At 53.6% G+C, this 13,149-nt stretch overlaps 5 protein-coding genes across 5 annotated transcripts; 2 read left to right on the top strand and 3 right to left on the bottom strand.

The window, feature by feature from the left end:
* Nucleotides 1-599: 599 nt before the first annotated feature.
* On the top strand, nt 600-2,997 carry Aud_009908 (putative TBC domain protein; the record flags this gene model as incomplete). The annotated part of the gene is made up of 3 exons (XM_043294752.1): nt 600-1,818; nt 1,878-2,332; nt 2,389-2,997. The coding sequence occupies 3 exons, from the start codon at nt 600-602 to the stop codon at nt 2,995-2,997; spliced, it is 2,283 nt and encodes a 760-aa protein (XP_043150687.1).
* A 500-nt stretch (nt 2,998-3,497) lies between these two features.
* Aud_009907 (cation-translocating P-type ATPase) lies at nt 3,498-6,818 on the bottom strand (the record flags this gene model as incomplete). The annotated part of the gene is made up of 1 exon (XM_043294751.1): nt 3,498-6,818. One exon carries the CDS (start codon nt 6,816-6,818, stop codon nt 3,498-3,500), a length of 3,321 nt encoding a protein of 1,106 aa, XP_043150686.1.
* A 1,971-nt stretch (nt 6,819-8,789) lies between these two features.
* Aud_009906 (uncharacterized protein) lies at nt 8,790-10,016 on the top strand (the record flags this gene model as incomplete). Its single annotated transcript, XM_043294750.1, has 2 exons — nt 8,790-9,827; nt 9,885-10,016. The coding sequence occupies 2 exons, from the start codon at nt 8,790-8,792 to the stop codon at nt 10,014-10,016; spliced, it is 1,170 nt and encodes a 389-aa protein (XP_043150685.1).
* A 124-nt stretch (nt 10,017-10,140) lies between these two features.
* Aud_009905 (SDR family NAD(P)-dependent oxidoreductase) lies at nt 10,141-11,081 on the bottom strand (the record flags this gene model as incomplete). The annotated part of the gene is made up of 2 exons (XM_043294749.1): nt 10,141-10,967; nt 11,018-11,081. The coding sequence occupies 2 exons, from the start codon at nt 11,079-11,081 to the stop codon at nt 10,141-10,143; spliced, it is 891 nt and encodes a 296-aa protein (XP_043150684.1).
* A 682-nt stretch (nt 11,082-11,763) lies between these two features.
* Aud_009904 (MDR family NADP-dependent oxidoreductase) lies at nt 11,764-12,891 on the bottom strand (the record flags this gene model as incomplete). The annotated part of the gene is made up of 2 exons (XM_043294748.1): nt 11,764-12,009; nt 12,067-12,891. The coding sequence occupies 2 exons, from the start codon at nt 12,889-12,891 to the stop codon at nt 11,764-11,766; spliced, it is 1,071 nt and encodes a 356-aa protein (XP_043150683.1).
* Between the last annotated feature and the right edge of the window lie 258 nt (nt 12,892-13,149).

Here is a 13,149-nt window from a genome sequence, read left to right as displayed (position 1 = left end):
CGCTTGTCCCCTAACTAACGAGAGAAGAGGAGCATCTCCTTCATTTCCCATCACGACTATCCCCGTCCGCTCCCATCCCATCATCATCATATCATAGCATCTCTTAGCATCATTCGTTTGCCTCATTTTTCTTATTTTTTTCTCCCTCTTTCTTTTCCTTCTCTTTTCTTTTCCCGTCTCCGTCCTTCGCTTGACATCTCTCATCCCTCGTTATACCTCTTTTCTTATCTTCCCGAAACACTCACCTCTCGTTCAGCTTATCCTCCTCCCAAAATACCATCCCCTCCCGAGGGCAATACTTAATCCCCTTGTTGAATTGCTCCCCCTTCTCCCGACGGTACCCTTGTTCCCCAGATATTGCTGTCGTTCTAGAATCATTGTCGGCTGGGCTTGTTTCAAGAGTAACTGCAGAACCAGGGGATATAATCCAACACCGATAGCCTCTGCGATCGTCCTTTTTTTCTGTGCTTCATTCTAATATTTTCCTTCGTTTGGGCCGGTCACCACTTTCATACACGGCAAGTCCTTTCTTTTGTTTGACTTGCGTCTTGCGTCCAAACTAGCTCTTGCTACGCCCATACATCAATTCGGTATATGAGATGACGACCGTCTGCACGACACCCAATTCCCCGCCCGAACTATCGGGATCCAAGTCCTCTAAATCTTCCTCCTTCCGGTCTTCTCAGCTGTCCGGTCCCGACGGTATTCTCGCCGACATTTCCAATTTCGAAGAAATCGGCCTGGAGGATGACCTGGAGTTGCCCTACATGGATGGTGTTACAACTGCTTATGGGAAGTCGGGGGTCCTGGCTCGCTCGTCGACAGCCAGGATGCAACCCAAAACCCCGCTCACCACGACTCGGGACTTGACCTCGACGGTCAAACCCACCAGGACTCCTTATCCATCGCTCAAGGGCCAGGTCAATGGAGCATTGACAAAACCGAAGCACAGCAGCTCCAAGCTTAGGTCAGGCAATCAACGAAGTGCGAGCAGTACTCAGACGCTACCGATTCAATCTTCCAGACCCCATCGTTCGAGATCCAATTCACCGCTCCGAATGGCGTCTAATCTGGGTTCATCTCCCTCCGCTCAGACATTGGCTGTTTCGCCCGTCAGCGGCCGACCCCCGCTCAATCGCAAGAGTTCGTGGCAGCGAAGCCGCAAATCCCTTAGAGAGCTCGAGGAGGAATACCATGACTCCGATGAGGAGCTGCCAGACGATACGAGCTTGTGGAACGTCCCTATTTCCCCCCGGCCAGTGCAGGATCGCGCACCGTCCCGAGGTACCAGTCCGGATGGCCGAAGTCCAGGGCCGCGCCCGCTCCCGTTGTCGCATTCTGTCTCGGACATGTCTGTTCTGTCTTCTACAGTTGCGAAATCCCCCAGGGGATCTCGGTCGAGCCGACAGATGGTGCGCTCAAGCTCCGCTGGTCCTGAGCGAGGACAGATCTCGCCTCGCAATCCACGCATTTACTCGTACAACAATATGCTGTCGGATCTGTCGGAGGAGGCGAAGATTATCACTCAAGCTCTGGAATATCATGCCGACGAACGCGAGCGCAAACGTGCAGAGAACCTCCAGAACGGCATCTCCTCGCTACGGTCCAGCACCGAATCGAAACGCGATTCCAAAGCGACCATCGAACTGCCTCCTCTGCAAAAGTCCAATATCATGATCGATCCGTTGCCCATCAGCAAGGAGAAGGAAAAGGTCCTCACGCGTACGCGGCCTAGCTGGCTTCCCCCCAAGGACCAAAAGGAAGAGAAGAGACATCTAAAAGAATACAAGAAGATGATGGCAATGTCGCGCGAAGCAGGTTAGTCCACTTCTTCCATTTTCGCCGTTTTAACGACCTTTGTTAGTAACACACTATAGACAAGCGCCGAGCCGCCAAAGCCGCTTCGGCCAAATGCGAAAAAGATAATACGCGGGAAGCTCTCCAGCATATCTGGGATGAGTACGTGTTTCCCAACTGGGATCGTGCTATTGGTGAAACCCGTACGCGGGAATTGTGGTGGCGCGGTGTGCCGCCGCGTCATCGGGGTGCGATCTGGCAGCGCGCCATCGGCAACGAACTATCCCTATCCGAAGAAACGTACAAGAAGGCATTGCAAAGGGCCAAAGACGTTCGCTCCAAATCCGACGGTGAGGCGGGCGAAAGTCATAAGCGGATGAGGGAATGGTTCGATACAATTGAGGCGGATGTGTCGACAGCGTTTCCGGACCTGAAACTCTTCCAGGTGGGCGGCCCACTGCGCGATACTTTGATCGATGTGCTTGAGGCATACTCGATGTATCGAAGCGATGTGGGATACGTCAGTGGTCTTCATGTAAGCTGACCCATCCCGAGCCTTTATCTGGTTTCATTTTCCTAATTTTGGTACAGACGATCGCCGCTCTTCTGGTTCTCCAGTTCCCATCGCCGTCTTCTGCATTCCTTGCCATGGCCAATGCACTGAACCGGCCTCTCCCTGTTGCATTTCTCACGCTGGACCGCGGGGCCATCGGACGTACGTATTCATTGGTGTCTGCGACGCTCCGCTACAAGTTCCCTCGCCTGGCGACTCATCTTTATGAGACTCTGCGTCTCAGCGACGAGGAAATTTGGGAACCGATGTTCCGCTCTCTCCTTACGAATGGGCTAGATCTGGAGCGTGTCAGTCGCGTCTGGGACTGCTGGGTGTTTGAAGGAGATCGTATTCTAATTCGCGCCGCGGTCGCGATTCTCGGCTGCTTGCAGCCGCAATTGTTTGCATTTACGCAGCCGGACGACCAGGGTCGTGCCGCTGTGAAGGACATTCTTGGAGAGGGCCCTCGCCATACCGGAAGTAACAAACCTGCCGCCCGTCACAGCGCTCCGGCCGCCCCTATGACTGGTTTCGGTGGTTCTCAGTCCGTCAATGCCGTGGCTGGTGATTACTGGATACTCACCACCGCAGGGGACGAAGATGGGTTCATGAATGAGGTCCGAGAGGCTGGTAAGGTGCGGGATTAAGCGGAGCTGTCGATGGGACTAGCCTAGTAGCTGGTCAATTCATGTATCAGCAGTCGTTCGTTGTACAGCTTTTTTGTGTGTTTCTTTTTCTTTTCTTCTTCGTTGGATATATTCACTCAGTGGTTCTGGCAAACCGCAACTTAATCTTAGTTTCTTCTTCTCGTGGCCAGCATGTTGGTCGTGTCTTGGTGGTACGTCTCTTTGATGGTCTTAGAGTAGTTGGCTAGATAGCAGCGACAGCAGTTGGCAAATGAGAAGTTGCACTTAAGTGTGGCTATGCATCGCAGTGATGACAAGCTTTACTTGTGCAACTCTTTTCTACACTTGGCGTACTTGAATGTATTGTCCACTGTTAATACAGCACTGTTATGAAAAGAAGTCCCTGCTGTTAAACAAAAAAGGGTCTATAAATGTCATTGGTCGTCATATATCTGGACTGCACCAGGCCTCCACATGTCTTAGCGTATATAAATAAAGAGTTTCTTCTAAATCTTATCCAATCACCACGAAATTTTCGCAACAATACCCTTCGGGAAAGCGCGAGCAAGCAGCTTCCTCAACTCATCCATGAACAGAATCCCCAGCGCCAAGGGCAAGGGGATGAACCAGAACTCAATGGGAACGGGGGCCGTGGCGAACAGGGTATGGAAGCCCGGGACCTCAGTGACGAAGATGGCGATGACGAGGGAGATGAGCATGGCGAGGGGAAGCCAGGGGTTGCGGCGCTGTTTGCGGACGGGGTCAGCGGTGAGGATGGAGAGGCGCTTGTTGCGGACGGAGAGGATGTTGCCCCATTGGAGCATGACGAGGGTGACGAAGTAGACGCACTGGCCGACGTTGTTGAATTTGGTGAGCTCGTCGGCGGAGTAGCCGTAGAAGCCGTCGGAGTAGGATTCAAAGGCGAAGATGAGGGCGTGGAAGGGGATGCCTGCTTTCTTGTACATGTACAGGAAGAACATGGAGTGGGCGATGAAGGCCTCCATGACGCCGATGAAGAGGTAGGATTGGCCGTAAATCTTGAGGTTGATGAGGTGGTCTTTCTTGTGGTTGCGGGGCGGGATGCTGAGGAGGTCGAATTCCTCCTTCTCCATGATGAGCGAGAGCGAGAGGAAGAGGTCGGTGAAGACACAGATGATGATCATGAGGAAGGAGCTGAGTGGGAGTGGGACGCCGAAGAAGACGTTCATCAGCACCGGCCAGATCTCGGACCAGCTGCCCGCGGGGAGCAGGTAGGCGATGACCTTTTGCAGGTTCTGGAAGACGAGGCGGCCGAGGCGGATGGCGTCGACGATGGAGTCGAACTTGTCGAGTAGGACCAGATCGGCCGCCTCGATGGCGACGTCGCTGCCGGACACGACGGCGATGCCGACGTCGGCGGTGCGCAGTGCAGGAGCGTCATTGACGCCGTCGCCGGTCACTGCGACGACGTTGTCGCGCGCCTTGAACTCCTCGACGATGCGGTACTTTTGTTCCGGCGAGGTGCGGGCGAAGACGATCTCCTCATATTGGCACACGGCGTCCCACTGTTCGTCGTTGAGAGAGGATATGTGTGGGCCGTCGATGAGCAGACTGCGTCGGGAGCGGAGAGATTGCTTCTCGTTTTCGTCGTCGCTGGTGAAGGGCCGCAGGTCATCGACCGTGTCTGGCTCCGCGGTACCGCTGAAGATACCCACGTCCCGGGCAATGGCAGCGGCGGTCAGGCCAAAGTCGCCCGTCACCATGAAGAAGCGGATGCCTGCACGGCGGCAGGCCGCAATGGTCCGGGCCGTCTCGGGACGGGGCAGATCGACGATGCCAAAGATCCCAATCACCGTCAAGTCCTGGACACCCTGGGCCAGGATCTCATCGTTGAAGTCGTTTGATCCCACTACGGCACTTGGGGTGTAGTACCGTTGACAGAGCACAATGACACGCTCGGCACGCTTTGACAGGGATGCTTGGAAGTCTGAGAACATCTTTCGCGCATTCTCGTCCATGGGCTTGACTTTGCTATCGATGCCAGAGTAGTACGATGCGCACCGAGGCAGAAGAACGTCTGGTGCGCCCTTGACGTAGGTGAGATAGCTGCTGCTGCTGCTCTGGGGATCCTTGTGCATGGTAAGCATCCACTTGTTCTTCGAGTTGAACGGAATCTGGTGGACTCTTTCGTACTGGGCATACTGCGAAAGACCATTGGGCTGGGCGAGCTCGGCAAACCGTAGGACGGCAGCATCAGTCGCATTGCCCGTCACCTCTCGGTCATTCACTGGCAGTCCAATTGTCGCGGGATCAAAAGAGGCATCATTGCACAGGAACGAGCCCCGAAGAAGGATGCTCAGCGCCCCGGGCCACTCGGTCGAGCCCCGTTGATCTCCAAGCAGCTGATCTACGTTGAGCTCTTGATCGATCAGGCCGAGCGACCTGACAAACATCTTGTTCTGGGTCAATGTGCCCGTCTTGTCTGAGCAGATGACGTTGACGCATCCCAGGGTCTCCACTGTTGCAAGTCCCTTCGGCAGAATGTTGTTCTTCTTCATCCGCTTGGCTATCATCATCAGAGTGAGCGCCACTCCAACAGGCATACCTTCAGGGATGAACGCAACGACGCAGCCCATCACATTGTTCAGCATCGCGACCACGTTCATGAACTGGTAGTGGTCCACACGCAACCACCCAACCCAGGTGAAGAGGATGATCAGAACCAGTGTGATGGTCAGGCCGATGATGATTCTCACAAAACGAGAGATCTCCTTTTGTATCAACGTCGGCTTTTCCTTGACGCCAGTGGTCATTTTGGCGATGCGACCCATGACAGACCGACTGCCGGTCAGTACCACTACACCGACCGCATTGCCGTTGGTGACACTTGTGCCCATGAAAGCGATATTACGGGTTTCCAAGAAGTTGTTGTCAGTCATGTCGATGGCGCCTTCAATCTCGTCAGACTCTCCCGTGAGAATAGAACGGTCGAAGCGGACGTCTCCAGATGTCTGGAAGAGACGTATGTCCGCGGGGACTTTGTCGCCGATGGAAACATGGACGATGTCACCGGCAACAAGGTCCGTCGATGGCACGCGTATTTGCTTCCCGTCGCGCACAACAAGGGCTTCAGACGGGAGCAGGTTGAGGATCGAGTTCATGACATGCTTCGTAGACCAGTCTTGAAATGCCGAGAAGCTTGCTTGCAGGAAGATCACGATGAGGACGAGGATGGCCATGGCAAGATTCGGGACTGACGGTGGATTGCTGAGGGGTTTCCAACAAACGAAGAAGATGATGACACCGACCCATAGAACCGAGCAGAAGCCGCCAAAGACGTAGAAAAAGATCTTCTTGAGGTAGTTCTCGCTATGATGAGCGATGACATTCTTCCCATCCCGCTGCAGTCGAGTGGTGGCAGCAGACGAGCTGAGACCGGACCGGGAATCCACGTTGAGTTGCTGGAAGAGCCTGTCGGGTTGGAGGATGTGATAGTCCAAGCTTTCGAAATAATCTTGATCGGAGTTATTCTCCTTGGCCTGCCTTGCTTTGATGGCCGCTTCTGTGGCGTTCTGGGACTCGGAAATCTGAAACGAGAGGGTCCTGAACTCGATAGGTATCCCGGCGGCCTTGTTGCTCTGGGAGGCATCGTGAGAGCTGCGAATGGTGTCTCGGCTCAGAGAACGATGCCGACTGAGTCGAGAGTGGTAGATTCCTCCACTTCCCTCTTCCGCTGGTACTGCATGATCGAATTGGATGCGGGTTGTACGACCCGTTCGATCATCAGGGGACTCGTTAGGGTTATCAACTCCCAATTCGAGATCTTGTTTCAAAGGTTCGGAGGAAGCAGGTGACTGAGCCATGTCAAGAGCAGCGATTTCAAGAGTGTATGAGATTGAACACTCAGATCTGCTGTCTGATTATGGCGGAGAGTCTAGGAGGCACGGGAAAATAGAGGGACGATGAAAGGATGGAGGAGGAGGAGGCCATGGAGCAGGCATGACGGCTGTCTTATATGTGAAAAACCTGTAGATCTACTAACCAAGGAAGGACAGAAGGGCACAAATGGGTAATTCAGATACTACGATGCGAGATTTTGCTCAATTGGGGGGGAAGCCATGACAAAGGATGTCAGTCACTGCAGACACTAAACTATCTGCTTGGGGGATAGAACTGTGGAGGCAAAAAAGAAATTATGAGATCAGAAGGCCGGTACGAGATGAGTAAGACACTGTACCGGATGGACGATGACAAGACAGAAATTGACAAGGCATAGAGAGACTGATCAAAACTTGGGAGAGGATGGAGAGCAGAGATGGCACTGTCCGTGTATGCTCCGCCTGCATCCTTTGCTGTACGGAGTAACTGAACCAGAGCTGAGATGGTTCCAAGGTCAATGATCTTGACGATGCCGGTAGCAGCAATTCTGGCATCGATGGTTAGAACCAATTTCTCGTATAATAGACTGGAATCGGGATGGAATCGGCCATGGTGAGAGACTGAGAGAGCGATTGATGGTCAGAGGGATCAGTGAGGGAATTTTCTCCTCCACAGAAAAGGTACCAACCACTTCCATGTGCTTTCTCCGGACAGATACCGTAGCCTCGACAGATTATGGATCGCAGTTTGAAAAAAAAAATCCGCGGTCCATCTCCATCAGGCAAGGGTTTTCTCCTGGTCAGGATTAATCCCTCAGCATGATAGCCTCAAGCCACCGTCATGTCGAGGCTGCTCTAATTAAGCTCAATGAGGGCGCTAACAGGAGCGCCACACTGACATGGGAAAAACTTCCTCTAGATAGACGAAATTAGTGCATGACATGATCCACAGTAAAATAAGAAGTAGACCGATATCGTGGGAAGAAGCGAGAAAGGGAATTAATTGCAACTGTCGCTTGCAGCCGTGGTCCTCTCGTTTCTCTTTCGTCCGGAAAATGCCTCAGCGCATCACTAGCACTAGTCCAATCCCCCGCCACGTCCTCTGTCCATGAGCCTTTTGTTTGAGCAAATCGCAGATTAAAACAGCACGTAAGAGATTTCTCCCTCTCCGGTGAGATCTTTGGACTGACTGACTCCAAAGCAGCCATGTGCTGATTGCAACCGTTCCCCACCATTGTTCATTCTACCCCTTTGCGGCCTCTGTCGGTTAAGCAGACAAAGAGACCGAGTCGATAGCTCCTGTCCATAGAGCTCAGTCCGTTGCTGCCTGTGACGGGACAGCGAACGGGAAGGACGCTAGCTCGTCTTCTGATTGTCAAGAGGGATGAAAGACTGCCGGACAGGAGCACAGCTCTGATCATGCCAATTTTGGCAGTCGAGTCAATGGTGAGCAGATGGCTGGCTCCGGACCAGACGCTCAATGGGGCGTCAAGCTGTTATTATACCTCGTGCTTGACAGGCCAGATAGGAGCAAAGCTAGTAGTACCATTATGCAGCAAGCAACTCATATTGAGAGTCACACAGAGCTTGCAAGATCCCCCTGACTTGCAGATGGGCAAAAGGGCGATGAGCGATTTCATCGGATCATCATCTGCCAATGAATCTGCGCTTGTGTATATCCAAGCCACGTCGAGTACCAGGACTATGAGCATATGATCCGCCATTTTGAGCTATCTGAGGCATTTTTTTGTGGAAACGGCTGTACAACAATCGATACTGCAGACTGCAGATATACTCCTGCCATCTCCCTGCCGCGTATCCTCATCCCTTGATTGGACTCCAGCACCCTGATATAGCTGGATGGCACTGCTAGTCGTCTCCTGAGTTATAAATACATGCTTTTCAAATCTATCATGAGGTGTTGAGATCCAGGTTATACACTCTTCAGTAACAGTCATGTCGCCCATACCCAGGCTGAACACCAGCCACGGCTATGACAACCATCACCAGCATGACCTGGTATCCCAAGAACCCAGGGAGACCTACAACTTCTTCGAAGCGTTGAAACTCCCCAACATCTTTGTCCGCTGCTGGACGCCCAAGAACTCCTGCAGTCCGGAACAACGACCACTACTGCTTTCTTCCTCCTCCGTCTACTCCAGCATCACCCCATCACCAGCACCCTCCTCCCTAGCACAGGAGTACGGCACCTGCATCGAGATCCTTCACTACGGCTCGTTCAGCTCCGTGCGTCTATACGCCCGCAGAGCCACCTCCAGCCCTACAGGTACATCCCCCAAACAACTCCATGTCGTCAAGGCCTTCCGACGCTCCTCCAGCCCTACCATCATAACCCATCACCGCTTCGAACAATTCCTCTCCTCCTCCCTTTCCCATCCCAACATCCTCCGCACCATCGACTCTCTCCTCAACGACCGCGACGAGCTCTGCCTGGTAACGGAGTACTGCGCCGCTGGCGACCTCTGCACCCTCATCGCCACAGCAGGCGCCACGCTCACGCTCTCCGACATCAACTGCTTCTTCAAGCAGATCATGCGCGCGGTCGCTTACCTCCATGACCGCGGCATCGCACACCGCGATCTCAAACCCGAGAATATCCTCCTCACTGTCTACGGGGCGGTGAAATTGGCCGACTTTGGGAGCGCCGTGTGCCTGTCCCGGGGTGATGCCTCTGACTCGGATACCGAGGTGGAGGGTGAGGGTGATGCTGATGGTAGGGTGGCCTTCTCATACTCCCCGCCCCGGAAACTCCTCGGGACGATACCCTACATTGCGCCAGAGGAGCTGTGCGAGGTCCAGAAGGTCGACCCGCGGGCGGGCGATGTCTGGGCGGCGGGGCTGGTGTATACGGCTATGCGCTGTCGGCGGCTGCTGTGGCGCATGGCGAGCGAGGAGGAGGATGGGCGGTACCGAGAGTATCTTGTTGGGCGGAAGGGGGAGGAAGGGTATGCGCCTATTGAAGGGCTGGGCGAGGTAGGTGCCACAGCTTGTGAATTCTGCGATAGATAGCAGACGCTGACTGAGCGATAGAAGCGCTGTCGCAATGTGGTGTATGCGATGCTGGATCCGAATCCGAGGCGGCGCATCACGGCGTCGCAGGTGCTCCGGTCTGAGTGGATGTATGCGGTGAGGGTTTGTCGTGCTGGAGAGATGGGGTTGTAATTAATAGGTAGTCAAGGCTGGTCCAGACACTGATAAGCGCATTTGATGATGGATATATGCTATGTTTCAACGAGGCTTATGGGACTATTTTACATATTCATTCCACTTCCAACATCAACAGTCATTAGACAGTGCCTGCAGCCAACACGTACCCCCCGTCCACCACGATCGTCTGCCCATTGAGATACTGGTTCGTGGCCGTGAAGAGCACCGCACTCGCCATATCCTCGTCCTTGCCCGGCCGGCCCGCCGGCACTTTCTGCTCGTACTTCTCCTTGGGAATAAAGCTCTTCTGCTTCTCATCGCTCTCCCCCGCAGTCATCTCGCTGGGGAACACACCCGGGGCGATATTATTCACCCGGATCTTCAGCTTGGAGGTGCTAATCTCATGCGCCAGCATCTTGGTCAGATGGATCGCCGCCGCCTTGGACGCATTATACGCAAAATGATGCTGCGAGACTTTGACGATCCCGGAGATCGACGAGATGTTGATCACCGTGCTGGACCAGCCGTGCTCCTTCTCCGACCCCTTGGCCAGCAGCGGCAGGAACGCCGTGGTGGTGAAGAACAGCTGCGTCACGTTCGTCCGGAACACGCTCTCCCATTCCTCTGGCTTGGAGGCCGGGTCGTCGAACAGGCTCTTCCGCAGCTCGCTGGGCTCTTCGTGCTCCACTGTCTGCGAGTGGCTTGAGATTCCGGCGTTGTTGATCAGGATGGAGAGGTGACTCTCGCGCGAGGAGATCTCTTGCACGAGCTTCTCAATTGACTTCTTGTCTGTGATGTCCGCTGTGATGGGGATGATTTCGCCGGGGATGTTCTTTCCGTACAGCTCGACGACGCGGTCCAGCTTCTCCCCTGTGCGTCCGGTGATGTAGACTTTGGCACCGTTGACAGCGAGGGCTTGAGTGGCCATCAGACCGATGCCGGAGCCTCCGCCAGTGATTAGGGCGACTGTACCGGTTAGTGTCTTTCGTATCAAGGAGAACTGAACGGCTGCATACCCTTTCCCTTGACATTGAAAAGGTTGTCGAGCTTGAAGGTCTGGTTGCTACTCTGCGCCTCCATTCTGACTTTTTCGGAAACAGATCGATGTGATGTAGCGGTAAAAGGCCTGTACGTAGATGGGGCGAATTGTCTAGGATAATTCTGTAACGAAGACAAGCAGCTTTTATTATATACAGCCTGGTGGCAGATACGTGGTTGAAATATCTGGCGAGAGACAGCTCGCAGGGGAGCAATTTGGCGCATCATCACTGCAACACGCGGCCGTTTGCAAAAGTAAAACAGGATTTCTAGAGTGTATAAAAGGCATTTCTCTCATCTAGACCGTCATGGATGAACGATTGCGGCATGTCTGGCAAGATTCACCAGTGTCCAGACAGGATTTCGTCCCCCACAGTGTTGTGTGGTTCATCACAATGACGTCGTACTTTATTTGGTACCTTAGAGAGATGATGTCGGTGATAACCACGAACTCTACCAGACTGATCTCCTGCATTGGTCCGAGCTCGATCTTGGAAACGTAGTCTTCCATACAAGGCGATTCTTTTTGTTGCCGTCGTCTGTGTACCTGATCTACTTTGGTATCACTAAATATCAACGCAAAGGTTCAATACAGGATGCACTCCCTCTTTCTAGTATCAAGTTCTTTTATGCGCTCTTTCGCAAATTTCAAGTCATGACTGAAACCAGTTCACCGCTATAGAAATTCTGTAGCACGCTTACACTATGACTTATGTATACAATCTTACAGCTTGGCCTTGGCTCCAATAGCTTCACTAACAGGTGCCACCTCGACCATCATCTTGCCGGTATTGGCACCTTCGTAAAGGCTCACTAGACCCTGAGGCGCCGCCTCCAGTCCACCCCGAATGATATGCTCCTTGCGCTTGATCTTCCCCTGGGTCAACCATGTCGAGAGATCCTTCAAGGCAATATCATACTTCTTCGCATAGTCGAACACGATGAAACCCTTCATTGTGATCCGTTGCGACTGCAATACACCATTAGCGATCGATCAGCTACCACCTGCCAAGCAGTAGAAACTTACAATGACGTTCATGAAACTCGCAGGCCCCTGGGGCTTGGCCGAGTTGTACTGGCTGATAGCACCGCAGATCGCGAACCGAGAGTCTTTCTGGGCCCGCGCGAGACAAGCATCGAGGATTTCCCCTCCGACATTGTCAAAGTACACATCGATGTACTCCGGCGTAGCCTCCTTCAACTGCTTCTTCCAGTCCTTATCCTTGTAGTTGATCGCCACATCGAATCCAAGCTCCTTGACCAGGAACTCGCACTTGTCAGCACTGCCCGCAATGCCGACCACCCGCTTGGCTCCCTTGACCTTGGCAATCTGTCCGGCGACCATGCCCGTCGCGCCCGCAGCACCAGACACAACGACGGTGTCGCCGGGCTTCGGCTGTCCGACCTCGATCATACCAAAGTAGGCAGTCAACCCCGTCATTCCGAGCACCGACATGGCGTCGGTGGGTTGGCATCCGGGAGGGACGACCACCTTCTGGGCCTCCTTGGGCCCCAGCAGACAATACTCCTGCCAGCCGGAGTAAGCGACGACCCAGTCGCCGACCTTGTATTGGGATTGTAGTCCGCTTCCGACCGCGAGCACCTGTGCGATGCTCTGGCCGCGCATTACGCTGCCGCGCTCAACGGGGGCAATATATGACCGTTTTGCTGTTAGCCATTGGCGCATGGCTGGGTCTAGAGAGAGGTAGTGCACGCGCATGAGGACTTTGTCATTAGGAATCTGGTCGGGGATGGAGGTTGTGTTGAGCTTGAAGGTTCCGTTGGTCAAGGATGGGTTGATGGCCGGGGAGGGCGTGTTGGCGTAGATGAGCTGTCTGTTTGAGACGGGCATTTTGGCTATCTGTTTGCTGCGACAAATATGAAAATAGAGATGGAAATATGGAAAACGTGCAGTGAAAGCCGGGGGAGCCTTCACATATAGGTTTCGGTTATCTGTCTACCTTTTTCTCCAACCCTTTTGACTTGCAGCGAAAGTGCCGAGGCACGGCCGAAGTTCTGCATTTAGTTATCATTCCGTCCTCAAATTTGTCTCACTAATCACGATTCAAAGGAGCTAATCTAGAGACAGAGTTGGCTCCGCAAATCAACA

The sequence above is a fragment of the Aspergillus udagawae genome (genome assembly GCF_001078395.1).
Source record: "Aspergillus udagawae IFM 46973 DNA, scaffold_8, whole genome shotgun sequence".
NCBI classification, from domain to species: Eukaryota; Fungi; Ascomycota; class Eurotiomycetes; order Eurotiales; family Aspergillaceae; genus Aspergillus; species Aspergillus udagawae.
Note: the sequence above shows the minus strand (reverse complement) of the source record. Positions and strands in the feature narration are given on the sequence as shown.